This window comes from Lathyrus oleraceus, chromosome 5 (assembly GCF_024323335.1).
Source record: "Lathyrus oleraceus cultivar Zhongwan6 chromosome 5, CAAS_Psat_ZW6_1.0, whole genome shotgun sequence".
NCBI classification, from domain to species: Eukaryota; Viridiplantae; Streptophyta; class Magnoliopsida; order Fabales; family Fabaceae; genus Lathyrus; species Lathyrus oleraceus.
In genome coordinates this window covers 504862861-504890172 of record NC_066583.1, presented here as the reverse complement: position 1 = coordinate 504890172, position 27312 = coordinate 504862861, and the positions used below count along the sequence as shown (strand labels likewise).

At 38.4% G+C, this 27312-nt stretch overlaps 1 protein-coding gene across 1 annotated transcript; it reads left to right on the top strand.

Annotated features, from left to right (window-relative positions):
* The first annotated feature begins 267 nt into the window (after window positions 1-267).
* On the top strand, window positions 268-2834 carry LOC127085812 (vicilin-like). The gene is made up of 6 exons (XM_051026367.1): window positions 268-618; window positions 963-1138; window positions 1306-1386; window positions 1490-1813; window positions 2054-2366; window positions 2501-2834. The coding sequence occupies exons 1-6, from the start codon at window positions 315-317 to the stop codon at window positions 2680-2682; spliced, it is 1380 nt and encodes a 459-aa protein (XP_050882324.1). The 5' UTR covers window positions 268-314; the 3' UTR covers window positions 2683-2834.
* The last annotated feature ends 24478 nt before the right edge of the window (window positions 2835-27312 follow it).

Here is a 27312-nt window from a genome sequence, read left to right as displayed (position 1 = left end):
CTTGTTAAAATTCTCCAGTCAATTCATTAATTCATATACACATGGCCGAAGACAATAATAAAGCATCCTCATTTTCCATAAGAATGTCCAAATTCATCAAATTCAAACAAAACTCCACCACCCAAGTAATGTTCTTTTCATTTTGCCACTTCAATTTTGTACATTTTAACACACGTCCATATGCATGGCACAACATGGCCAACTGTTGGTGCATGTTAATTATATAGTTTTATTTTTTATATCTATAAATACACTCATCTCACTGTACTTTATTCATCCAGAGCGATCAAAGTGAGATATTAGTTTCAATCAACATGGTTGCTACTACAATGAAAGCTTCATTTCCACTTTTGATGCTAATGGGAATTTCTTTCCTAGCATCAGTGTGTGTTTCTTCTAGGTCTGATCCTCAAAATCCTTTTATCTTCAAGTCTAACAAGTTTCAAACTCTTTTTGAGAATGAAAATGGGCACATTCGACTTCTGCAGAAATTTGACCAACGTTCTAAAATTTTCGAGAATCTACAAAACTACCGTCTTTTGGAATATAAGTCCAAACCTCACACAATATTTCTTCCGCAGCACACCGATGCCGATTACATCCTTGTTGTACTCAGTGGTAATTTATTATTTATCAAGTTAAATATTTAAAACTAATCACTCATAGTTCATTCAAAAAGAACGGTATTTATTATTTTGAGGAGTGCTAGTAACACTCTCTTTTCAACACTCTCTCAAACACTCACTTTTTTATTGGTTGAAGCATGTGTGGGCCCCTCGCTTTGGAAATAGGTCCCACATAAAGTGGTAAGATCCACACATATTTCAACAAATGAAAGAGTGTGTGTTTGAGAGAGTGTTGAAAAGAGAGTATTATTAGCATTTCTCTTATTACTTTACATATTTGTTTTGTAAGGATAAATTAAATTCATTTATAAAATCTAATGTCATTGTAATTTCCAGGAAAAGCTATACTCACAGTGTTGAAACCCGATGACAGAAACTCCTTCAACCTTGAGCGCGGAGATACGGTAAAACTTCCTGCTGGCACAATTGCTTATTTGGTTAACAGAGATGACAACGAGGAGCTTAGAGTATTAGATCTCGCCATTCCCGTAAATAGACCTGGCCAACTTCAGGTAATATAACCAATGTTTACCTATTCTCATATCTTCTCATATCAAATATGGTATGCACTCAAATGTATAAACAAATTTAGGGGCCTCTACCATAACATCACAACAAAAATTGTGACTGTACATATTTTTCTGTAATGTTTTCCTCATTTTTTTGTCCTTTTCAACAGTCTTTCTTATTGTCTGGAAATCAAAACCAACAATCCTACTTATCTGGGTTCAGTAAGAACATTCTAGAGGCTTCCTTCAATGTAAGCATAAAACACACAATTTTTTTCATTTTTTTATGTATTAGTTTGGTTTTATATATGTTAATACTCACTTTGTCAATGTATGTACTGTAAAAAAATATAGACTGATTATGAAGAGATAGAAAAGGTTCTTTTAGAAGAGCATGAGAAAGAGACACAACACAGAAGAAGCCTTAAGGATAAGAGGCAGCAAAGTCAAGAAGAGAATGTAATAGTAAAATTATCAAGGGGACAAATTGAGGAATTGAGTAAAAATGCAAAGTCTACCTCCAAAAAAAGTGTTTCCTCTGAATCTGAACCATTCAACTTGAGAAGTCGCGGTCCTATCTATTCCAACGAGTTTGGAAAATTCTTTGAAATCACCCCAGAGGAAAATCCACAGCTTCAAGACTTGGATATATTTGTCAATTCTGTAGAGATTAAGGAGGTATGATAAAATTATTTTATAATATAGGAAATTCACCAAATTACACAATGAGATTCCACTTGATCAAATTACAATTGTTCTAAATGATTTGATTTTTGTCCTTTGAAGTTATAATGTCAAACTTTTGTTACTAACTTGACATCTCATACACAACAAGTTTTACATGCTCAATAACATGTTTTATTTATAGAACATATATCTAACGTATTTATTTAATTATTCTTTCAAATTAAATATTAGGGATCTCTATTGTTGCCACACTACAATTCAAGGGCCATAGTAATAGTAACAGTTAACGAAGGAAAAGGAGATTTTGAACTTGTGGGTCAAAGAAATGAAAACCAACAAGAGCAGACAAAAGAAGATGACGAGGAAGAGGAACAAGGAGAAGAGGAGATAAATAAACAAGTGCAAAATTACAAAGCTAAATTGTCTTCAGGAGATGTTTTTGTAATTCCAGCAGGCCATCCAGTTTCCGTAAAAGCTTCCTCAAATCTTGATTTGTTTGGGTTTGGTATTAATGCTGAGAACAATCAAAGGAACTTTCTTGCAGGTATATTATATTATCACCCAGTCTCTGTCACTATTTATTCATTTTAAGTGTGTATTTTAAAAGTCAATTTCTATTTAAATCAAGGGGGAAAATATTAAGATATGCTTATTATTTTGGTGATTGAAAATTTGAAGGCGATAAGGATAATGTGATTAGTCAGATACAGCGGCCAGTGAAAGAGCTTGCATTCCCTGGATCAGCTCAAGAGGTTGATAGGATACTAGAGAATCAGAAACAATCTCACTTTGCAGATGCTCAACCTCAACAAAGGGAGATAGGAAGTCGTGAAACAAGAGACCGTCTATCTTCAGTTTGAAATGCTTCTTAATGAGTGGACAAAATACTATGTATGTATGCTATCAAGAGATATATCTCACAGGGAGCAATGAATAAAACAATGTTATCTTATAACTATAATTATATCTCCACTTTTCTACTATGAATAAATAAATCAAGAGTATTTTGGTATTCCTCTTAGATATTATATTATTTTAAGAAAGTCAATAACTATAAGTATAAAACACTCATTAAATTTAAACTAATGTAAAGCCTTAATATCTCATATCCATGATTCATGATATACAATCATCAATCAATTAATAGAATTCAAAAGAATAAATTTGGGGTTGCTCTTGTAAGTTATCAACATTTATACTTGGGATTGGGGTACTAGAGAAATTGGTCAAAATAAAGAAAAATAAAAATAAAATCTAGGTGTTAAGAATGACTTCTTCAAAAAAATTGTTAAAAAGAAAAGGAATGCAAGCTAGTGGGATACACTGACCCGTGTTGGTATGGTGATGCTGATGATAGAAAATATGTTTATGCTATGTGGTGCACCAGTTGCTTAGAGCTCATGAAAAGAACCAGTTGTAGCTTTGTCATCATGTGAGACTGATTACATAGTTTCCTTTCTTTGTGCATGTCAAGCAACATGAATGATAAATTTGATCAAAGAGATTGTAGGTCAAAATCATGAAGCAGTAATCATGAAGATTGATAACATTTCTGCTATAAATTTGTCCAAGAATCAATATGATACGGAAGAAGAAAACACAATGAGATGAGGTTCCATTATCTTAGAGAGAAAGTATCAAATGTGAAATTTTGTTTCTCATAGGACAGATGTTGGACACAGAGTTGGGACAATTGATCCGACTTGTTAAAACCATTAAGACAACAATATAATAAAAACAGTAACACGAATTGAGAATTTCAAAAACAGAGATCCAAGTATAAAAAAATACGAAAAAATCATGTGAAACCTAAATGGAAGAAAACGTGTGAATAACTAGGGATGGAGCCAGGAATTCTAAATAGTGTGGGCAAATTTATAAATTTATTACGAGAAAAGTATAATATATTATTTATAAATAAATATTATTTTGTTTTTTTAATTTTTTTTAATGATTTAAAATTATTAATGGTTTCTTAATTTTCTACTTATAATTATATAACATATTTTATCCTCGCCAATCAATTGATAGTTCATAGATTATTAATTTTTCTTTAATTCTAAAAATATAGAATTAAAAAGATAAGATAATAATATCCAGACTATTAAATTTTTTTTATCAAAAATACTAGAGACTATTTTGGACTAAATTTTGAAATGAACTAAGTATTTAATGCAATATACACCATCATTACTATTACCACATGGGTAGTATATTATAATTAAATTTTTAATTCTAGTGGGTCATAGGCCTACATAGTTGTGTATGTAGCTCTGTCGTGAATAACATGTTTACCTTTTAGAAGAAGAAGAAACAACGTTTAAATACTTAGATAAAGAAGAAACAACGTTTAATTTGATTACCTTTTAGTACGAAGAAGAAGAAAGACAAGTTGTATGGAAGAAGAAGAGAGACTATTTCGCAGGATGTGGAAGAGAGAGAGAGAGAGAGATTAGGATTTTGTAATTTGAGCGAGAGGACTGAATTTTATAACTTTGCTTATATATATATGTAAAACTTATCACCGTCGTTGGCAAGAAAAACCATGATAAACTGTCAGTACTATCCACAATGGTTTCTGGTACTAACCAGGGTGATAGATATTTTAATTTTAATATATTTATAAGACGATATGGACAAACTCTTTTTGTAATGATAAAAAAATTGTTTGTGCTGGGATTCAAAGCACGTAACCTTTCATCTATAACCACAGTTGTTATTATGAACCGTGAAGAAATGTCTTTGAATAAAATATAAAAAAATTCAGGTGCGTTAAGATAAGTTATTACAACGGTTGCTTAAACGGCCTTGGTAATATGGTGTTAAGAAAGGTATATTTTGTAGTAGTGTATTTTCCCACGGTGGATGCTACTTGTTGTAAAATTGAAAGGTTCAATCAAAACATGACTTTTTGTTGAAAAAATCTAACAATAATATTAATCACGTGATAAATATTGATGTGTGGGACAAAGAACAATGAAAAATAAAAATAAATATCCTCAAGAAAATAATCACCTGCCAAACAATGAAGGCAAATCCATAATAAACAAGAGAAAATTAAAATACTAGTAAAAATAATTCGTCCTAATAATTTTTTTTAATGCATTAGGCATTTCATTATACTTAACAAAAATTTAAATAGCACAATAATATTAAATATTGTTAATAGAATATTACAAAAGCCAATATCACATGGATCATATATAAACCATTCCACTTCTTGATAACAGTGAAATTGTTTTAGCTAACAATAGATAAGTAGAATGCCAATATATTTCACTTTTTTTCTAATCAACTTCATGGAATACAGGACAATGATATACAAAATACAGAAATAAGACTCTAAGGGATTGGGCACCTAGAAGTATTGGCCATATTCCTCTAAACTTTTCTTCTCTTTCCTGCAAAATGATTTTGTCCATAATTCAAACATAAAGCTCACACATGCCATGTATTGAGACGCATGCAGGATTAACACCAAACAACTACTCAAAAGGATGCTAAAGTCTACAAACACTACACTTAATTTCTCAAATGGTGATGTAACCTAATAACACTTTGCAAGCTATAATATAAAGAATGTGACTTGCACATATAACTCATACTTGCTACACACATTGAATATTGTTAACTTCAGCATTCAACCAATACTTTCTACACACGTAGGAAAATTAATTTGCTTGAGTTTATGCCAAAAACTAATAAAATAGGGTAAATATAAAAGGCATAATAATGCATAATGAAATTGAAAGAGAATTGTTACTTCAATAAATAGAAAATGCTAAAAGGTGTTTCTTACTGCAAAAACTCAATTCTTCAACTATCATTCCTTGAACGACCAAACATAACATTAATATTATTAAAAAAAAGAAGGAGTTGAAACGGTCAAATGGAGGAGGAAGAAGAAACTCACACTTTATTTATGAGTTTTAGATTGACCAAAGTGTTGAGGAACACATTCTAAGTAGTTAGGTCTTGCGAATTGATCAATATGAATTAAGATCTAATTCCACACCAATTGATATGTTAAAGAAATCAAAGATTATAAAAATAAAATTATTCCTTTCGATCTATTGACATGACAGACAGGGAGGTTAAGAAAGGTGGTAACATCAAGGAGCAAACGAGATAGGTGGCGGGTTAAATGATCATTATTAATTGAAAATGTAAAGCTAATTTACATTGTCGATATACCATTCATTTTCTTATTATATATATATATATATATATATATATATATATATATATATATATATATATATATATATATATATATATATATATATATATATATATATATATATATATATATATATATATATATATATATATATATATATATATATATATATATATATATATATATATATATATATATATATATATATATATATATATATATATATATATATATATATATATATATATATATATATATATATATATTAATTACGAGTGAAATAATTTTATGAAATGTTAAACAATGAATAAAGATCCCCAAGGCTTGAAGGGCAGGATGGTCCGTGCTTGGCGCAAGATTCATAGGAAGGGAAGGAAGGAGTTGGGTCCTAAGAACTGTGTCGCTTTGGAGCCTTACATTGCTTGGGTTAGGAGGAGAGCTTCCGAGTACCTCATGCCTTACGAGTATCCGAGACCTACACCTTTGGTTATGGCTGGGCCGTCAACCCTCTCTGACCAAGGAGTAGAGGAGTTGCGAGACGAAGACCGTTCACGTGCTTGGATCCGTGAACGAGAAGAGTTACTTCAGCAGATTAAGGAGAAGGATGCTTTGATTGAGTTTCTCGAGCATCAGGTCATTGATGATCCTAATGATGCATGGACTTCTCTACTTCCTCAGTCTTCTAGGTTCTGGAAGAGGAAGTACGATCGACTCGCCAAGGAGAAGGCAGATATGGAGGCAACCTATGAGGAGGAGGTGAAGAGGCTTCGTGCATCTTATCTTCCTGTGTCCCGAGCTTTAGATGATTGTTTCTAGGGATCCATAGGATGATTATTTTCCTTTTTCTCTTGTATTTGGTTACCGATGTTGTACTCCTTTGGTGTAAAAAACACATATTCCAGATATTATTGATGAAATGTTTCCACACAAAAATGTAATATTTCCCAAATTTGCAAATAGGACTCTAAAGTTCCTCTGAAATAAAAAAAAATCATATGCACAAGCATTGCATGCATCATGTGCATAAGCAGGTTTTGCTCCAGGCTTCTTGTCCTATGGTCTAACTCTGTGTTCTTCATTTATTTCCAAGACAGTCTGTCCGGTGCCGCTCTACGGTGGTACATGGGTCTGGAAAGTTCGAACATCCGCTCTTTCAACGATCTTGGCGAGGCCTTCGTCAAGCAATATAAATATAATATGGATATGGCTCCTGATAGGGACCAGTTGAGGGCGATGTCCCAGAAAGAGAAAGAGACTTTCAAAGAATACGCCCAGAGGTGGCGCGAATTGGCAGCTCAGATAGTGCCACCCCTAGAGGAGAAAGAGATGACCAAGATCTTCTTGAAGACCTTGAGATCGTTCTATTACGAGAGAATGATAGCCAATGCTCCCTCAGACTTCACCGAGATGGTGGATGAGATTGGAAGAAGGGGTCCGTGAAGGATGCTTAACTCGAGAGGAAGGCTCTTCAGCAAAGAGATATGGAAGCTTTGCAAAGAAGAAGGAGGGAGAGGCACATGCTGTGTCTTCCCATGTCAAGAGAAGACCCTCTGTGAAGAGGAAGATTGCTCGCCCAGTTAATAATCAGCATCAGGTGGCTCATATAGCACCTGTTTTCAGGGAAGCTCAACATTATCAACAACCGCAAACTCAGCAATATCAGCAACAACAACAGCGTCCACAACAGCAGGCCTACCAGCCTCGAAATAACAACAACAATGCCAACACCAGCTATGAGAGGAAGAGGGTCACCTTTGATCCAATTCCGATGACTTATGCTGAACTCTATCCATCTCTGATCGATAGAAAGTTAATCACTCCGCGAGACCCTCCCGCTGTACCTGCTAACCCCCAGTGGTGGTACAAGCCTGAGCTTCATTGCGTATATCATTCCAGTGCTCCCGGACATGACGTAGAGAACAGTTATCCCCTGAAGACCAAGGTGCAAGACCTTGTGAGAAGTGGGATTCTGTTTTTCGAGGACGTAGGTCCGAACGTGAAGAAGAACCCATTGCCCGAGCATGGGAAGTCTGTTAATATGGTCCAGGGCTGTCCTGGCAAGTACAAAGTTAAATACGTCAGTCATATCCGGCAATCGCTGGTTGAGATGCATCGCTTGCTGTGTGACTATAGCCATTATGAGCATGACCATGATAGATGCAGAGTCTGTTCTGTCAATCAGAGAGGTTGTCGCCAGGTGCGTAAGGATGTTCAAGAGATGTTGGACGAAGGAGTCATTGAGATCCTTCAAAATAGAAATGTTGACGAAGATGATCTCGAAGTCAACGTAATTTCTCCAGTATTCCGGATACCTGAGCCTGTTGTCATCAAGTATGATGGTAGCAAGCAAAAGGTTTCTCCCTCTCTAACTATTAAGCCAGCCGGACCCGTTCCATACTCCTCCGAGAAGGCGGTTCCTTATCGCTATAATGCTGTAGCAGTGGAAAATGGGAAAGAAGTGTCCCTGCCTTCTTCATCTGTCATAAACATTGTTGACGTCAGCGGTTTGACCCGCGGCGGTCGTGTATTTTCAGCTCCGTTAAAGCCTCAAGTTTATGCTCGAGGAAGTGTTGATGCTGATTTTGTCGAACGCCCGATTGGGAATGCTGTGAGCACTCCAAATCCGGAACTTGTTGCTAAGCCCTCCTCCATATTGAAAACTCCTGCTTCTGCTGGCCCGAGTGGAAATACGTAAGAAGATTGTGATCAGATGCTGAGGCTCATCAAGAGAAGCGAGTACAATGTTGTAGACCAGCTTCTACAAACGCCATCCAAAATATCTGTGTTATCACTACTATTGAATTCAGAACCACACCGAGAAGCTCTGCAAAAGGTGTTGGATGTGGCGTACGTAGATCACAATGTCATGCTAGAACAATTTGATAGCATTGTTGCAAACATCACCGCTTGTAACAACCTGAGTTTTTGTGACGCTGATCTCCCCGAGGAGGGAAGAGACCATAACTTGGCATTACATATATCTATGAGCTGCAAAGATGACGCCATGTCCAATGTGTTGGTAGACACTGGGTCATCGTTGAATGTATTACCGAAGACCACTCTCGCGAAGTTGTCATATCAAGGGCCTCCCATGAGGTAGAGTGGGGTAGTTGTGAAGGCTTTCGATGGGTCTCGCAAAACTGTGATTGGTGAGGTTGATCTCCCAGTCAAAATCAGACCAAGTGATTTCCAAATTACCTTCCAGGTTATGGACATTCACCCATCGTATAGTTGTCTCTTAGGCAGACCATGGATTCACGAGGCAGGCGCCGTGACATCCATCCTACACCAGAAACTGAAATTTGTAAAGAATAAGAAGCTGGTGGTGGTAGGGGGAGAAAAGGCTCTCCTGGTTAGCCATTTGTCTTCCTTATCATATATAGATGCTGAGGATGAAGTTGGAACTCCGTTCCAAGCTTTATCTATTGCTGAACCTGTTGAGAAGAGAACTTCTTCATTTGCTTCCTACAAAGATGCAAAGTTGGCCATTGAGCATGGTGCAACTGCCGATTTAGGACAAATGATTGAGTTAGAAGACAACAAGTCCCGGGCTGGCATAGGCTATTCTTATGGGGTCTTCAAAAAACAAGGTTTGTTCAAGAGTGGGGGTTTCATCCACACTGGTCAAGATGAAGAGGATGCTGCCATTTTGGAAGAAGATGAAGAGGATTCTGGCAATTTCATTATCCCTGGAGGGATCTGCAATAATTGGGTCGCTGTGGATATTCCAACAATTATCCATAAGTCAAAGTAATGTTCATTGTGTTTGAAAACCCTTCTCCCATGCCAAAAGGAGAAGTGATGACATTGTTGGCGCATAAATACAATGATACTTTCATTCAATAAATTCATGTTAAATGTTTGTTTTTCCAATCATTTTCCCTTTTCGCTTTTTGCATGAAATTGGTGATCACATAAAACCCTTTAAAGATAAAATAAAATCAATCTTTTCATCTGCATAATGATTTGCCTTGCTTGAATTCTAAAAGCTCTTTATATCCAAAATCATTATACAGGTTGATCAAACCCATTGAACATAATGATCCAACACCATCTCCCAACTTTGAATTCCCTGTATTTGAGGCGGAAGAAGATGATGTTGAAGATGTTCCTGACGAGATTACCCGTCTACTTGAGCATGAAGAGAAGATCATTCAGCCGCATCTTGAGAATCTAGAAACAGTCAATTTGGGGTCTGAAGATTGTGTACGAGAAGTAAAGATTGGGGCACTCCTGGAAGAGTCTGTTAAGAAGGGGTTGATTGAGTTGCTACGAGAATATATTGACATCTTCGCTTGGTCATATGAAGACATGCCTGGTCTAGATACTGATATTGTGCAACATTTCCTACCTTTGAAACCTGAGTGCGTGCCTGTGAAGCAGAAGCTCAGAAGAACTCATCCTGATATGACAGTGAAGATCAAAGAGGAAGTTCAGAAGCAAATTGATGTGGGGTTTCTGGTGACTTCTACATATCCTCAATGGGTGGCCAATATTGTGCCCGTGCCTAAGAAAGATGGAAAAGTCCGGATGTGTGTGGACTATAGAGACTTGAATAAAGCTAGTCCGAAAGATGATTTTCCTCTACCACATATTGATATGTTGGTAGATAATACAACTAAATTCAAGATCTTCTCATTTATGGATGGATTTTCCGGATATAATCAGATTAAAATGGCACCCGAGGATATGGAGAAGACAACATTCATCACACCTTGGGGAACATTCTGTTATCGAGTGATGCCTTTCGGTTTGAAGAACGCCGGCGCCACGTATCAACGAGCTATGACTACTTTGTTTCATGATATGATGCATAAGGAGATCGAGGTATATGTTGATGATATGATTGCTAAGTCAAGAACGGAAGTTGAACATGTAGAACACCTGTTGAAACTTTTTCAGCGTTTGAGGAAGTACAAGCTTCGTCTGAATCCCAACAAGTGTACATTTGGAGTCCGTTCCGGCAAGCTATTGGGCTTTATCGTTAGTGAAAGAGGTATTGAGGTTGATCCTGCAAAGGTCAAAGCAATACAAGAGATGCTTGCGCCCAAAACTGAGAAGCAAGTCCGAGGTTTTCTTGGCCGCTTGAATTACATTTCCAGATTCATATCCCACATGACTGCCACATGTGCGCCGATATTCAAGCTCCTCCGGAAAGATCAGTCCCATGATTGGACCGAGGATTGCCAGAAAGCTTTTGACAGAATTAAAGAGTATTTGTCTGAGCCTCCACTCCTGTCTCCGCCTGTAGAAGGAAGACCATTGATTATGTATCTGACGGTGCTTGATGATTCCATGGGTTGTGTCCTTGGTCAGCAAGATGAATCAGGGAAGAAAGAGTATGCCATTTACTATTTGAGTAAGAAGTTTACTGATTGTGAGTCTCGATACTCAATGCTTGAGAAAACATGATGTGCTTTGGCTTGGGCTGCTAAGCGCTTACGCTAGTATATGTTGAATCATACGACTTGGTTGATATCCAGAATGGATCCAATCAAGTATATCTTCGAGAAGCCTGCTTTAACAGGGAGAATTGCCCGTTGACAGATGTTGTTATCTGAGTATGATATTGAGTATCAAGCTTAGAAGGCTATTAAAGGTAGTATCTTGGCTGACCACTTGGCACATCAGCCGATTGAGGATTATCAGTCAGTTCAGTATGATTTCCCAGATGAAGAGATTCTGTATTTGAAAATGAAAGATCGTGATGAGCCTACGCTCGATGAAGGGCCAGAGCCTGGTTCCAGATGGAGCATGGTATTTGACGGCGCTGTAAATCAATATGGAAATGGTATTGGGGCAGTGATTATTACTCCTCAGGGCACACATTTTCCTTTTACAGCAAGGCTAACTTTCAAATGCACAAATAATATGGTTGAGTATGAAGCTTGTATTATGGGATTGGAGGAATGCATTGATCTTAGGATCAAGCATCTTGATGTTTATGGTGATTCGGCCCTCGTTGTTAATCAGATTAAGGGTGAATGGGAAACGAATCAGCCAGGCCTCATTCCATATAGGGATTATGCGAGGAGGATTTCTGTTAGACGGTGTGGCTAGTGATCGAGAGGGGGGGTGAATAGATCACCTCTTAAAAAAATAACGGATTTAACGTTTAATCAGAGTTTTCAAAAACAGCGGAAAAAGCAGTCCCGAATCGACTTCTGTCTATTCTGAACTACTACTAGAAAGCCGGACACGCAAGTGCAGTTGCTGGATTTTAGTGAGAATGACAAAAATAATACACACAGAACTTTAACAGATTGAATGCGCTTATCCTCAAATACTATTTCCAATGAACACAATCAAGTTAACCGTTTTGTCAAACAGTTGGTGTGTGAGTGTTTGATGATAAACAGCAATGGTGTATGACTCAAGGTTTTGTTATCACTGCTGTCCAGAAATATAATCAATCACCACACACTAACAGAATTTGCAAAACAGTATTGAAACGTAAAGAAGATTAAGGTAAAAGTACGATACGCAGAGATTTGTTAAGGAAGTTCCCCACGTCGTCCTCGCGTGTGGGTACGTCTCCCTCTCAATTTCAAATGAAATTGAGAACTTTGATTATCAATTATTGCCGAATCCGTTGATACAAGGTTTTGATACAAAGACAGAATTTCTAAACTCCAAGAACCTCTTCTTGTATAAACCTTCACTTGATCTGAGCTCGATCAAGATTTTCCTGCACAAAGTTGCAAACAATTCACCGGTTCCACGACCTGCTTGCGAAATCCCCCGATCTCCAAACGCAACGCTGCGGCTGAATGTGTTCTGCAAATGTGACTCCCAAACCCTCAAGAACACACCAGTTCTTGAAGGACAAACCAGTAGGTTTTTCCTAGAAACCCCCTTCAATCTTCGACTCAGCTAGATCCTCGATCGTTCCACTGCAACCCACAGCTAGATCCTAGATCACACCACTGAACGTTATCTCAATGCTTCTTTAATCCAAAGAACAAGAATTGTTATGTGTAAATGTTCTTGAAAGAAGAGTGATTGAGAAGATGAAGAAGATGAAGTCTCTTTCAGGTTTCTATGTGCTCACTGACAATTGCTCCAACACTTCTTTGATCTTGTGTTCAATTGTCTTTCTGCTCAATGAATTCGTGTCTCTCATTTGCTGTTGAAACCTGTATATATGTGCTGCAAAACAGATTCTGTTATGACTTGAAACAACCTTGTGTATTGATACACAGGAGTGTGCATCGATGCATACTGTAAGTTGTATGAAATTTGGTCAAATTAATTAATCATGTATCGATGCAGGAGTCGTGTGTATCGATGCATGTGGTATTTACACTAATCTGTATCGATGCTTAATGCTCATGTATTGATGCACAGGCTATCTCAAGTGGTCATGTATCGATGCAGAAGTCGTGTGTATCGATGCACAGAGTTTTTGCCCTTCCATGTATCGATGCATGGCTCGTGTGTATCGATGCATACTGAACATAATTTGTTTTGACATTAATCAAGGCTGCATGTATCGATGCACAGATTCATGTATTGATACATACTGTTACAAAATGCATTTTAATAGTTATTTTAAGGAATTTTTTTTTCAATGTACATATATATGTGTGGTTATGCAACAATAGAGTGGGATGAATCACAAAGTAAAAACACAATTATATCATGTAATGCAATGCACAACCAATTTGGATGATGTTCACACAATTTGCTATCATTAAAAGTTAATTCAAGTTAAAGATTTGGATGATGTTCACACAATTTGCTATCATTAAAAGTTAATTCAAGTTAAAGAATTCTTTCACAAACTCCCCCTTTTTGATGATGGCATATTCTTGGCAAGATGTGTGATACTCCCCCTGAGTTTGTGCATATCTGCATTTTCTCCCCCTTTGTCAACATCAAAAAGAGGAAGAACTATAGTTATCAAGTAGAAAGTGAAGCAGGGCATGGCAAAAAGGATAATACGCTATCAATCACACAGAAAGAAGCTGCAAGTTAAAGAATCATTCACAAAGAATCATTCAAAAGGTAAGGGCAATAACAAATAGAGATAAACAGAAACTTAAAAGCATTTAAAGTGTGCAAACGAGTTTAGGAGTTACATAAGCTAGAACAAATAATGTGCAACCAAATGAAATGAAATGCATTGAAATGAAAGGCATGGTGGGTTAATTTGGATTGTGGCCACCACAGGATTCCTCATCATGTCTGTCGGGGTCTCGGTAGCTTGGCGGAGGTGGAGGAGGAGGCATCGTGTCTGGATTATGTCCCATGAAGGAGTATTGCCTAAACCGATTCTGAACCTCAACGCTTCGAAAGCTGTCCATAATCCCAGGATTTTCACGGCAGTCATCCATAAAGCCGGACATTTCGTTGTAGAACACTTGATGCCATTTGACCAAGTCTTGGTGCCAAGCATGTTGATTGTGATACATCCGTGTGTGCTCATCATGCCACTCCCGATGCTCATTGTGCCATTCAGTTTGTTGAACATGCCAGTACCGTGCTTCTTCATGGCGTTCTTTGTTGACGATTTCCATCTGTTGAAGCATGTGAGTGATGTCCGCATTTGGTGTTGAGGCTGAAGTACCACCGGCGAATGGAGGGGCTGTAGGTTCAGGTACGTAGTTGGTGGGAGACCACCTTCGTGGCACCCACTCACCCCAACCAGTATTGGCCTCAGCTTGAGGCACATCTGTATCAGGCGCATCCTGCATTTCTTCATCAGGCTGTTCTTCAGCAACATGGATGCGTTCAGAAGGCATGTCAAAGTTGTAAATTCTGGTTTTGGATTTTCTTTCAAAAAAGTAGAAGCACTTGCGGTCTTTGTCCCATCGATATCCCATATGCGAAAGAGTGGCAGAGTCAAACTCTTGAGCAGCAGACGGGGATAGAAGAGGAACAATAGGGATTGTAACTTTCCAAAACTTTAGAATTTTCATGACTTGAGAGGCATACCCTAGCGCTACAGTTTTGCTGTCTCGCACATAAAATAGACGTTTTACAAAGTAGTTCGCCCAATTTAAGTGAATCTTATTTTGCAGAATGTAGAGAAGATGTATGCTAGGTCTATCCAACCGAGAGTGGCCACTGTTGGTTGGACGCAGAATGTGTGTAATGATCCAGTGTAGAATACGCGAAGTTTGTTTGATCATACCTGACGTGACGTGTTCGTCCTCACTCAACGGTCTATCAATCTTTAGGATAGAAGTTGTAAAGTCCCTCAGGTCAAATTCAGGATCAAAGTGCAGGTCATGCCAGGACTTGAAAGCCATCGACGGAAGCGGCATTTGAAACACCGTTTCCCAATTAGCGGCTTCAAAGGTATATGTTCTGACTCCGATAGAACACCGGAACATATAGCCTGGACCAGTGTGTAAACCAGCATAAAAGGCCCGGATGAAATCCTCATGATAGTCATCTTTTGTAGATAGAAAGGACCCAAGTTTTTGTGCATGTAACAGTTCAACTACTTCATTTAGGTGCAGGTGAACAGCATCTGTTTTATCAAAGATATGAGGTTTCATTACCAACCTGGCCTTGAAGGATTCCTCAAATTCAGCAGCAATGGCAGGATGAAGAATGTCTAAGGCATTTGAAGGAACATCTGGTGGTTGTTGAGACGTACCGGCTGCTTCCTTTCCCTTTCCTTTTCCTTTGGCTCTGGCTGGAATAGTGCGTGGAGGCATGGTGATATGAGATTTAGGGTTTTACCAAGTTTGTGAGAGAGTGAAGATGAGAAGGATTAGGGTTAGCCACTGGTTTTGGGGTTTTTGAGGGCAGATGAGATGAAGTAATGAGATAAGAGATGATATGATTGGTTGATGTGTCGATGCATGAGAGAGAAAAAAATGCATTTAATTCAGATGACAGCAGTAAGTATCGACGCAGAGAGTTATGTGTCGATGCCAAGTATTTGAAAATTGTCATTGTATCGATACATACGATGGATGCGTCGATGCCAAGGGTTTACAATTGCCTTGTGTATCGATACATGTGATAGATGCATCGATGCATACTGAAGCAGTTTTTCAAAATTTGAATTTCAGAGTATGTGTATCGATGCAGGCTTCGTAGGTGTCGATACATACTGATGCTGAACTGGTTTTTAATGGATTTTAATGCAGTATGATTATGCAGTTGCACTATGTCATGATAATTTTGCTCAAAAATCAGAGTGTTAATGAGCATACATTATAGACAGGAAGTATATTCAAGCAAACTTTATATCAACTAGAGTAAGTACATTTGATCTAACAAACACAATCACTAATCAATAAGAAAATTGTAGAAAGGATTGATATTACCTCTATTGGAGAGATCTTGTGAAGGATAATTGACATCTAAAACAGTGCTTGTCACACACGGTGAGGCATAATATAATTAAGATGTAACATGCTTATGACATCAAATGAGATAGATCTAAGATTCCTAATTCGCGACGAATGTTGAAGAAAGGTTCCGTTGCCAATGGTTTAGTGAAAATATCAGCAAGCTGATTTTTGGAGTCAACGTGCTCAAAGACAACGTCTTCTTTTTCAACATGATCACGAAGGAAATGATGTCTAATCTCTATGTGTTTAGTGCGTGAGTGTAAAACAGGGTTTTTAGTAAGGTTTATGGCACTAGTGTTGTCACATTTGATAGGAATACGTTTGAGTTGAATGTTGAAGTCTTGTAGTTGCTGCTTAAGCCATAAAATCTGAGCGCAACAACTACCGGCTGCAACGTATTCGGCCTCTGCAGTTGACAAAGCCACAGAAACTTGCTTTTTGCTGTGCCAACTGACCAAGGAGTTTGAAAATAGGTGACACGTACCACTTGTACTTTTCCTATCTGATTTGCAGCCAGCAAAATCAGAATCGGAGTACCCTACTAGGCTACAATCACTTCCTTTAGAATACCAAAGCCCATATTTAGATGTTCCATGAAGATATCTAAATATGCGCTTCACCGCTTTTAGGTGCGATTCTTTAGGATTTGATTGATAGCGTGCACACATGCAAACACTAAACATGATGTCAGGTCTAGAGGCAGAAAGATACAAGAGAGATCCGATCATACCTCTGAATCTTTTGACATCTACACACTTACCGTGCTCATCCTTTTCTAGATTTCCGTTGGTAGGCATTGGGGTGTCGATTGATTTTGAGTCATTCATTCCAAAGCGCTTGAGTAGTTCTCTGCAGTATTTTGTTTGACATACTGCAGTACCTTCATCAAGTTGCTTTATTTGCAGTCCTAGGAAGTAGTTTAGCTCCCCCATTAGACTCATCTCAAATTCACCCTGCATAACCTTAGAAAATTCTTCGACCAAGTGTATGTTAGTTGAACCAAATATGATGTCGTCGACATAAATTTGAACTAAAAGAATGTGCTTCCCTTTGTGTTTAATAAAGAGAGTATTGTCCACTTTACCTCTTGAATATCCATGATCAATTAGGAATTTGCTAAGCCTTTCATACCAAACCCGAGGGGCTTGTTTAAGACCATACAAAGCTCTTTTTAATTTGTAAACATGATCTGGATTTTCAGCATTTTCAAAACCGGGAGGTTGTGAAACATATACTTCTTCATTTATGACACCATTAAGAAAAGCACTCTTTACGTCCATTTGGTAAAGCTTAAAATCCTTAGAACACGCATAGGCAAGCAAAAGACGTATAGCTTCGAGGCGAGCAACTGGAGCATAAGTTTCCTCATAGTCTATGCCCTCCTCTTGGTTATATCCTTGTGCTACTAGGCGTGCCTTGTTCCTAGTAATCACTCCGTTTTCATCAAGTTTGTTTCTAAAAACCCACTTAGTGCCTATGATATGATGATCTCGCGGACGAGGGACAAGTTCCCAAACGTCATTTCTTTTAAATTGATTAAGCTCTTCTTGCATGGCCATTAGCCAAAACTCATCAATCAAGGCCTCTTTGGCATTCTTAGGCTCAACTTGTGAAACAAACGCAAAGTGAGAACAAAAGTTACTTATCTTAGACCTGGTCATTACTCCCTTTGAAATGTCTCCCAAAATGTTGTCGATGGGATGGTCTTTTGAGGATCTCCAAGCTGTTGGAAGATCATTCACTTCAGCTGTCTTTTCTTCCTCAATTTCTTCATGGCTTGTATCTTCCTCCTTCTCATGGGCAGCTGTTTTGGACTGATCAATTTCCTCAACAGCTTCCTTGAGTATGTCTTCTGTAGATACACCTGCGTCATCAAAAGAAATACCTTTTCCGACATTTTTCGGATAAGACTCATCAAAAGAAACATGAACCGACTCTTCAACAGTAAGTAAACGCTTATTATACACTCTATATGCTTTACTTGACATTGAGTGGCCAAGAAAAATACCTTCATCCGCTTTTGCATCAAACTTCCCAATGTTTTCCTTACCGTTATTCAAAACAAAACATTTACAACCGAATACGTGAAGATGTGACAAGTTTGGTTTTCTTCCTTTCAAAAGTTCATAAGGAGTTTTGTTCAAAATAGGGCGAATTAAAATTCTGTTTAGGACATAACAGGCTGTGCTAACAGCATCAGCCCAAAAGTATTTTGGTAATCCACCCTCATTAAGCATTGTTCTTGCCAACTCCTCTAAAACACGATTTTTACGCTCCACAACGCCATTTTGTTGTGGAGTGCGAGGGGCTGAAAAGTTATGCTCAATGCCATACTTGTCACAAAACTTCTCAAAGTGATAGTTTTGAAACTCACCACCATGATCGCTACGAATTGTAACTATTTTGGAATTCATTTTGTTTTGGGACAGATTTGCAAAATTTTTAAAAGCAGAAAAAGTTTCATCTTTGCTATGAAGGAATATAGTCCAAGTGAATCTAGAGTAGTCATCAACTATTACAAAGCCATAGTAGTTTCCACCTAGGCTCTTTGTCCTAGAAGGTCCAAAGAGGTCCATATGGAGAAGCTCAAGGGGTCGTGAAGTTGAAATTACATTTTTAGATTTAAAAGACACCCTTGTTTGCTTTCCCATTTGGCACGCGTCACATAGGTGGTCTTTTGAGAATTTTATTTTTGGTAGACCAACTACTAGATCCTTAGATACAACCTTGTTTAGCAAATCGAAGTTAACATGAGCTAAACGTCTATGCCAAAGCCAAGAATCATCATTCAAGGTGACTAGACATTTAGTGTTTGTTAACGGTACATCAAACAAGTCAAGCATATAGATGTTGTTTACTCTTACACCCTTAAACACAATGTTTTGTTCAGCATGTTCAATTATGCAGCAAGTTTTTGTAAACGAAACTTTATAGCCCATGTCGCATAGTTGACTTATGCTTAACAAGTTGTGTTTAAGTCCCTCAACTAAATGGACATTTGAAATAGTAGTGGTGGAGGGATTACCTACACTACCTTTGCCGAGTATAGCTCCTTTGTTGTTGTCTCCATAAGTAACATATCCCTTTTTCTTCGCCTTGAAGTCTATAAAAAGCGATATGTCACCGGTCATGCGCCTTGAGCAGCCGCTGTCAAGAAACCACCTTCTATCTACGGAGGCAAGGCACTCGTCCTACAATATCAAAAGAGAGAAGTTGGTCCCCAATTTTCATTGGGTCCAAGAGGGTAAGTGTTAACATGGTTGCCTTTTGGCTTCCATTGATAAATACCTTTAGGGACTAGAAATCTCCTAAATTTGCATTTCTCAATGGTATGGCCAGCATGACAACAATAATGACATAAACCATGATGATGTGTTTGTTGTTTCTTGTTCATTGAATCCTTTAAGATAAAAGAGTATTTTGCATATGGAGGATTCAATGACTTCTTAAACAACTTGGGGTCAACGGCATAAGTAATTTTAGGTTGTAGCGCTTTCTCTAGTTTGACCTTAAGAGTGTTTACCTCTTTTTGCCAAACATAACAAGCGTCACAATACCTAACTCTACTACATCCGTCAATGTCAATAGTTTTTGAATTTTCTGCAATACTAGTTTTCAATGCTTCTAAATCAATTTCAGCTTTGTTTACTTTACCTTCCAAAAAAGAGAAGATATGTTTGTCGGAAGCTAGTCGTTTAAAAGCATCTACAGCTTCGTTATGCAGTTTTTCAAAAGCTATTTTTAATTCCGAAAAAGACATAGAGGAGAAGTTATTGAAGTAGGCTTGTTTTACCTTTTTGTCATTGTTTTTCTTCTTGTGGTAGGACTGATTTTTTGTGTGAGCCATAAGGCACAGATTTGCAGCTTCATCATCATCACTTGAGCTTTGTGTGCTTGATGAATCACTATCACTTTCCCATGCAATATACGCCCTTCTTTGCTTGCTGTACCCTTTTGGTGAGTCTTTTCTTTGGTCCTTATACTTCATAGGGCAGTCCGTTTTAAAGTGTCCGGATTTACCACAATTAGAGCATGATCCTCTTCCTCTACTCTTCTTGTTCTCTTCTTGTTTCGAATTTGTAGATTGTTTTCGAAACTTCATGAGATTTTTGTCGGAATGCTTAACTCCATTCTTTCGAATGAACCTATTGTATCTCCTTACAAACAGTCCCATTTCCTCATCATCCGTGTCTTTGTCACTACTTGAATCATTGTCGCTTTGCTCTTTTCGTGAGGACTTAGAGCTAGAGGCCACAAGAGCTATTGGCTTCTTCTCTCCCTCTTTGTATCTTTTCTTTTCCTTCTCCTTCTTACTTTTATTCTCATATTTTTCAAGACTTTCCAAAGCTTGCTGATGTTCTTCCAGCTTTCTAAACAGTGTAGTAATCGTAAGTCTTGTAAGATCGTTGGCTTCCTTGATTGCTGTAACTTTAGGTTGCCACTCCCTGCTAAGACACCTGAGAATTTTATTAGTAGCAATTTCATTGGAAATAGGTTTTCCAAGAGCATTCAATCGGTTAGTTAGATGGGTGAATCTCTTTTGCATGTCGGAGATGGATTCTCCTTGTTTCATGCGAAAGAGTTCAAACTCTTGATTGAGTGTGTTAATGCGGGACTGTTTTACTTCAGTAGTACCCTCATGGGCAACTTCTAAAGCGTCCCACATTTCTTTAGCTGTCGTGCAATGTGATACTCGATAATATTCATCAACACCAAGTGCTGAAATTAACATGTTTCGAGCTCTCCAATCACACGACCACTTTTTCTCATCTTTCTCATTCCAATCATCTTCTGGTTTAGGTACTATGGCGCCAGCCGCATTAGTCATTGTAATTTGAAACGGACCGTTTTCAATGGCAGCCCATACTAACCTATCCACAGAATTTATATGAACTCGCATGCAGTCTTTCCAGTAGCCATAATTTTCACCGTTGAAAATAGGCGCTCTATTATACGCCCCCTTTGGTTCAGAATCCATACTGTTACAGGCAGCCACAGAGCACCAGCGAACCAGGCTCTGATACCACTTGTTAGACGGTGTGGCTAGTGATCGAGAGGGGGGGTGAATAGATCACCTCTTAAAAAAATAACGGATTTAACGTTTAATCAGAGTTTTCAAAAACAGCGGAAAAAGCAGTCCCGAATCGACTTCCGTCTATTCTGAACTACTACTAGAAAGCCGGACACGCAAGTGCAGTTGCTGGATTTTAGTGAGAATGACAGAAATAATACACACAGAACTTTAACAGATTGAATGCGCTTATCCTCAAATACTATTTCCAATGAACACAATCAAGTTAACCGTTTTGTCAAACAGTTGGTGTGTGAGTGTTTGATGATAAACAGCAATGGTGTATGACTCAAGGTTTTGTTATCACTGCTGTCCAGAAATATAATCAATCACCACACACTAACAGAATTTGCAAAACAGTATTGAAACGTAAAGAAGATTAAGGTAAAAGTACGATACGCAGAGATTTGTTAAGGAAGTTCCCCACGTCGTCCTCGCGTGTGGGTACGTCTCCCTCTCAATTTCAAATGAAATTGAGAACTTTGATTATCAATTATTGCCGAATCCGTTGATACAAGGTTTTGATACAAAGACAGAATTTCTAAACTCCAAGAACCTCTTCTTGTATAAACCTTCACTTGATCTGAGCTCGATCAAGATTTTCCTGCACAAAGTTGCAAACAATTCACCGGTTCCACGACCTGCTTGCGAAATCCCCCGATCTCCAAACGCAACGCTGCGGCTGAATGTGTTCTGCAAATGTGACTCCCAAACCCTCAAGAACACACCAGTTCTTGAAGGACAAACCAGTAGGTTTTTCCTAGAAACCCCCTTCAATCTTCGACTCAGCTAGATCCTCGATCGTTCCACTGCAACCCACAGCTAGATCCTAGATCACACCACTGAACGTTATCTCAATGCTTCTTTAATCCAAAGAACAAGAATTGTTATGTGTAAATGTTCTTGAAAGAAGAGTGATTGAGAAGATGAAGAAGATGAAGTCTCTTTCAGGTTTCTATGTGCTCACTGACAATTGCTCCAACACTTCTTTGATCTTGTGTTCAATTGTCTTTCTGCTCAATGAATTCGTGTCTCTCATTTGCTGTTGAAACCTGTATATATGTGCTGCAAAACAGATTCTGTTATGACTTGAAACAACCTTGTGTATTGATACACAGGAGTGTGCATCGATGCATACTGTAAGTTGTATGAAATTTGGTCAAATTAATTAATCATGTATCGATGCAGGAGTCGTGTGTATCGATGCATGTGGTATTTACACTAATCTGTATCGATGCTTAATGCTCATGTATTGATGCACAGGCTATCTCAAGTGGTCATGTATCGATGCAGAAGTCGTGTGTATCGATGCACAAAGTTTTTGCCCTTCCATGTATCGATGCATGGCTCGTGTGTATCGATGCATACTGAACATAATTTGTTTTGACATTAATCAAGGCTGCATGTATCGATGCACAGATTCATGTATTGATACATACTGTTACAAAATGCATTTTAATAGTTATTTTAAGGAATTTTTTTTTCAATGTACATATATATGTGTGGTTATGCAACAATAGAGTGGGATGAATCACAAAGTAAAAACACAATTATATCATGTAATGCAATGCACAACCAATTTGGATGATGTTCACACAATTTGCTATCATTAAAAGTTAATTCAAGTTAAAGATTTGGATGATGTTCACACAATTTGCTATCATTAAAAGTTAATTCAAGTTAAAGAATTCTTTCACAATTTCAACATTCTTCACTGAGGTTGACTTCCATCATATTCCTCGAGATGAGAATCGGATGGCAGATGCTCTTGCTACACTTGCTTCAATGATTGTGGTAAGACTTTGGAATGAAGTCCCCAATATCACTGTGATGCGCTTGGATAGACCAGCTCATGTATTTGCATTAGAGGAAGTGCAAGATGATAAGCCATGGTATTATGATATCAAATGTTTCCTATAGAACCAAATTTACCCGCCTGGGGCATCTGGGAAAGATAGGAAGACTTTGAGGAGATTATCAGGAAGTTTCTACCTCAATGGTGATGTGCTTTATAAGAGAAATTTTGACATGGTGCTGCTCAGATGCGTGGATAGACACGAAGCATACCTGTTGATGACTGAGGTCCATGAGGGTTCATTTGGTACTCATTCCAATGGACATGCCATGGCTCGGAATATGTTGAGAGCAGGCTACTATTGGCTGACAATGGAGTCTGACTGCCGCAAATATGTGAAGAAATGCCATAAGTGTCAGATTTACACGGATAAGATTCATATTCCTCCGACACTTTTGAATGTGATTTCGTCACCATGGCCCTTCTCCATGTGGGGAATCGACATGATTGGCATGATAGAGCCGAAAGCGTCCAATGGACACAAATTTATTCTCGTAGCAATTGATTACTTCACTAAGTGGGTTGAAGCGGCATCATATGCAAATGTGACCAGGAAGGTGGTTGTGAAGTTTATCAAGAATCAACTCATATGCCGATATGGTGTGCCAGATAAGATCATTACAGATAATGGATCTAACTTGATGATGAAAGAGTTGTGTAGTGAGTTAAAGATTGCACATCATAATTCTTCTCCTTACAGACCCAAGATGAATGGGGCTGTTGAAGCGGCTAATAAGAATATCAAGAAAATTATACAGAAGATGGTTGTCACGTATAAAGATTGGCATGAGATGCTGCCATTTGCTTTACATGGATATCGTACATCTGTCCGCACTTCAACAGGGGAAACCCCTTTTTCTCTCGTTTATGGCATGGAGGCTGTGCTCCCAGTAGAGGTGGAGATCCCATCAATGAGAGTCTTGATGGAAGCCAAGTTGACTGATGCTGAATGGGTTCAGAGTCGTTATGACCAGTTGAATTTGATAGAAGAAAAGAGATTGACTGCCATGTGCCATGGTCAGTTATATCAGCAAAGGATGAAGAAAGCCTTTGATAAAAGGGTCAAGCCTCGTGTGTTCTGAGAAGGTGACCTTGTGCTCAAGAAAGTCTTGTCTTTCGCGCCCGATTCTAGGGGCAAGTGGACTCCAAACTATGAAGGTCCATACGTTATCAAGAGAGCCTTTTCAGGCGGTGCATTGATACTTACAACTATGGACGGGGAGGATTTCACTCGTCCTGTGAATTCAGATGCAGTCAAGAAATACTTCGCCTAAAATAAAAACAGAATAGCTCGCTAAGTTGAAAACCCGAAAGGGCGACTTAGGCAAAAATGAGCGTCTCGGTGGATTGAAACCCTGAAAGGGCGATCCAGACAAAAGTTAGAGACATGAAAAATGAATACATGTATCCTGCTAGATTGAGTACCTCATCCTGGGGAAATCTAGGAAAAAAAATAGGGATTTGGCAAGTAACTGCATCCTGACAAGACTTTGTTCTACAACTGCCATCCGTCAGAGATTCTCGCTTATTCATCATCAACCAAAGCTTCAAATACATCGGATTCAGAATTGGTGGAGAAATGGTCATTATGTTCAATGTAGCCCTTTTCCAATATATATCACCAATTTCAAATTTGTAAAGATCTATGGAGTCTTGCCATTTGCAGACTGTCATTCCATCAAATAAATTTGAGCCTTTATCCAATTATTTGCACTCTTATTTGTTTCTATTCAACAAATGTTTTGCATGTTTTAATCGAAAAAAATATCATTGTTTTAAATAATCAAATTTTTCATAATTTGTTTTTAAACAAAGTGAACATTCACAATGACATAGGGACACTGGGAATGCCTGCAGTGCTCTCCCAAGGATGGTAAGATTCTCGACAGGATAAGGCGTTCGTCCATATTCCTGGCATGCTCATGTCCTCTTCCTCCGGAGCCTCTTGTGGTTCTCTCTCTCAAGCAGAGTGTTGGGTAAGATTATTCATCTCTTCCTCCTCAGTAGATATGATCTCATTGGTAGTGTTTGGTGATCTTTGGAAGCTTCTGGTTTATGGTTATTCCCCCCGGAGACCCATCCTCCTCTTTGATAACTTCCCCGGTAGAGTTGCTTCTACATCGAAGTTCATCTGTGCAACGACTTTGCCCTAGTTGGAATGACGGATGCTCATTTCCCTGCAGAGATCTTTGAGGGCCTGGCTTTCTCTCTTGAGATGTAGTGCCGGATGTTTGTGTACTTATTCTTTAAACCTGTTTGCGTTAGAAATGTCTGTTTGTCAGCATTCATCATACATAAACCACGCACGTGTGCATATAGTCCTAAAACATTCAGATATTCATGTTGCATTCTTTGCCATATATCTTTGTTTGCTATCCCCTGCTAGTTGGTAATACATTTCCCCGAGCAGATGTCGGTGTCTGATCTCCCCATATAGAGTCAGCCCCTTAAGCAGAAAGTGTTTATCTTTCCTTCCATATTCCCCACCGAGTTATATCCTCGTAGATAATGGTTGTTTTTGTTGCCTCCCAACACATATATTGGGATGGAGATCCCCGTTGAGTTATATCCTAATAGGGACAAGCTTTGTTTCATAGTGCCTATCTAGTTCGATCCTAGACTGGCCTCTTATGACTGTTTCCTGCACTTCCCTGTGGTATAGATGAATAGTCGCTCAGTAACCAGTAATTATCCATCTTTGCCCCGGCGGAGTCTGTGGTTTTCTACCTTGATACCGGTAGTTGTAAACCTTATTCCATCCCCTTGCAGAGTTAACCTTTTGTTCATCCTAATCGATGACAGTTACTTTTCCGTGGTTTTCTACCCAGTATCTGGTAGATGTAATCCCCTCCTTGACGGTTATCATTATCCAATATTCGGTATTGATAAGTCCTTCAACCCCGGTGATATATCTCTTGGATAATTGCTCTGATAAAGCAATTTATCCCCAGCAAGTCATCTTTCATGTACCGTTTGTCGGTAATGATCGTTTCTCCTCTTGAATGGTCATCATTTTGTACCTAGTTCGCGGTATCCCGATGTCCTTTCTTTTCGGTCGATTTATCCTTTATTAACCCAATAACCGGTTATAGATAATCTTCCATGCGAGTATATTATCTACATCCTGACGGTAATAGATAATATATCTCATGCACTCTCTGGTCGAAGTCCTTTTCTCTTCCCCAGTCGAGTAAGATTCGTATCCCTTTTATTGGAATCGAATGTCCATCCTATAATCGAGTTTTTCTTTTAGCCCTCTTTTAGATGATGAGCGTCTTGGGAATATTCCCCAATTCACGCTTTGGTCGGTCACCTATTATATGCCCAGTAACCGGTATCCCGGGTGTTCCTTCCTCCCTGCTCCCTATTATGACTTTTTGTCCCCTTGCGGAGTCAGATTCTCCTGAGCTGAAGTTTACCTTTTTAGGACTTCCTCAGATGATTTTCGGATGTTTGATATCTCTCACCCTTATACCGGTCTTAGATATTCATTCTTCCCGAGCATGCTGTTCTCTCACCCTTGTATCGGTGTTCAGAACACATGCCTCTTTGAGCTTATTACCCAGTAACCGGTAATACCTCATCCCGTTGCTTCCCCATAGGAATTTTGTTTGGGTGTTTCCCCAGCGAGGTCCCTTAGTGGATTCTCTCAGTCTGAGACCGGATTTTTATCCGAAGTAATCATTACGGATAAGCTTTTTGCTGTATTGGCATATTCCCCAATACATGCATCTTTGAGTCAGCTCGAGTCTTTCCATGGATTTATTTCATGGATTCCCTTCGTGTCACTCAGACAAGTTTCAAGTTGTGACCTGCTCACGCACTTTTATCCCTTTGCTCCCCTGTAGAATCCCTAGAGTCTCTGTCCCATATATGAGTGTGTTACAGCAGTGGATTTTCAGTTGTTCCCGTTCCTTTTCTTTCTTTGTGGACACATATCCACAGAGTGTTACCATTTGCATACATACATCTGCATCATGAGGTCTCTTAGGGACCAAAATTCGTCTCTTTGTTATTATTTAAGTCCATTCTACCTCGTCGAGATGAAGATTTTAACCTTCACTTCTCCGG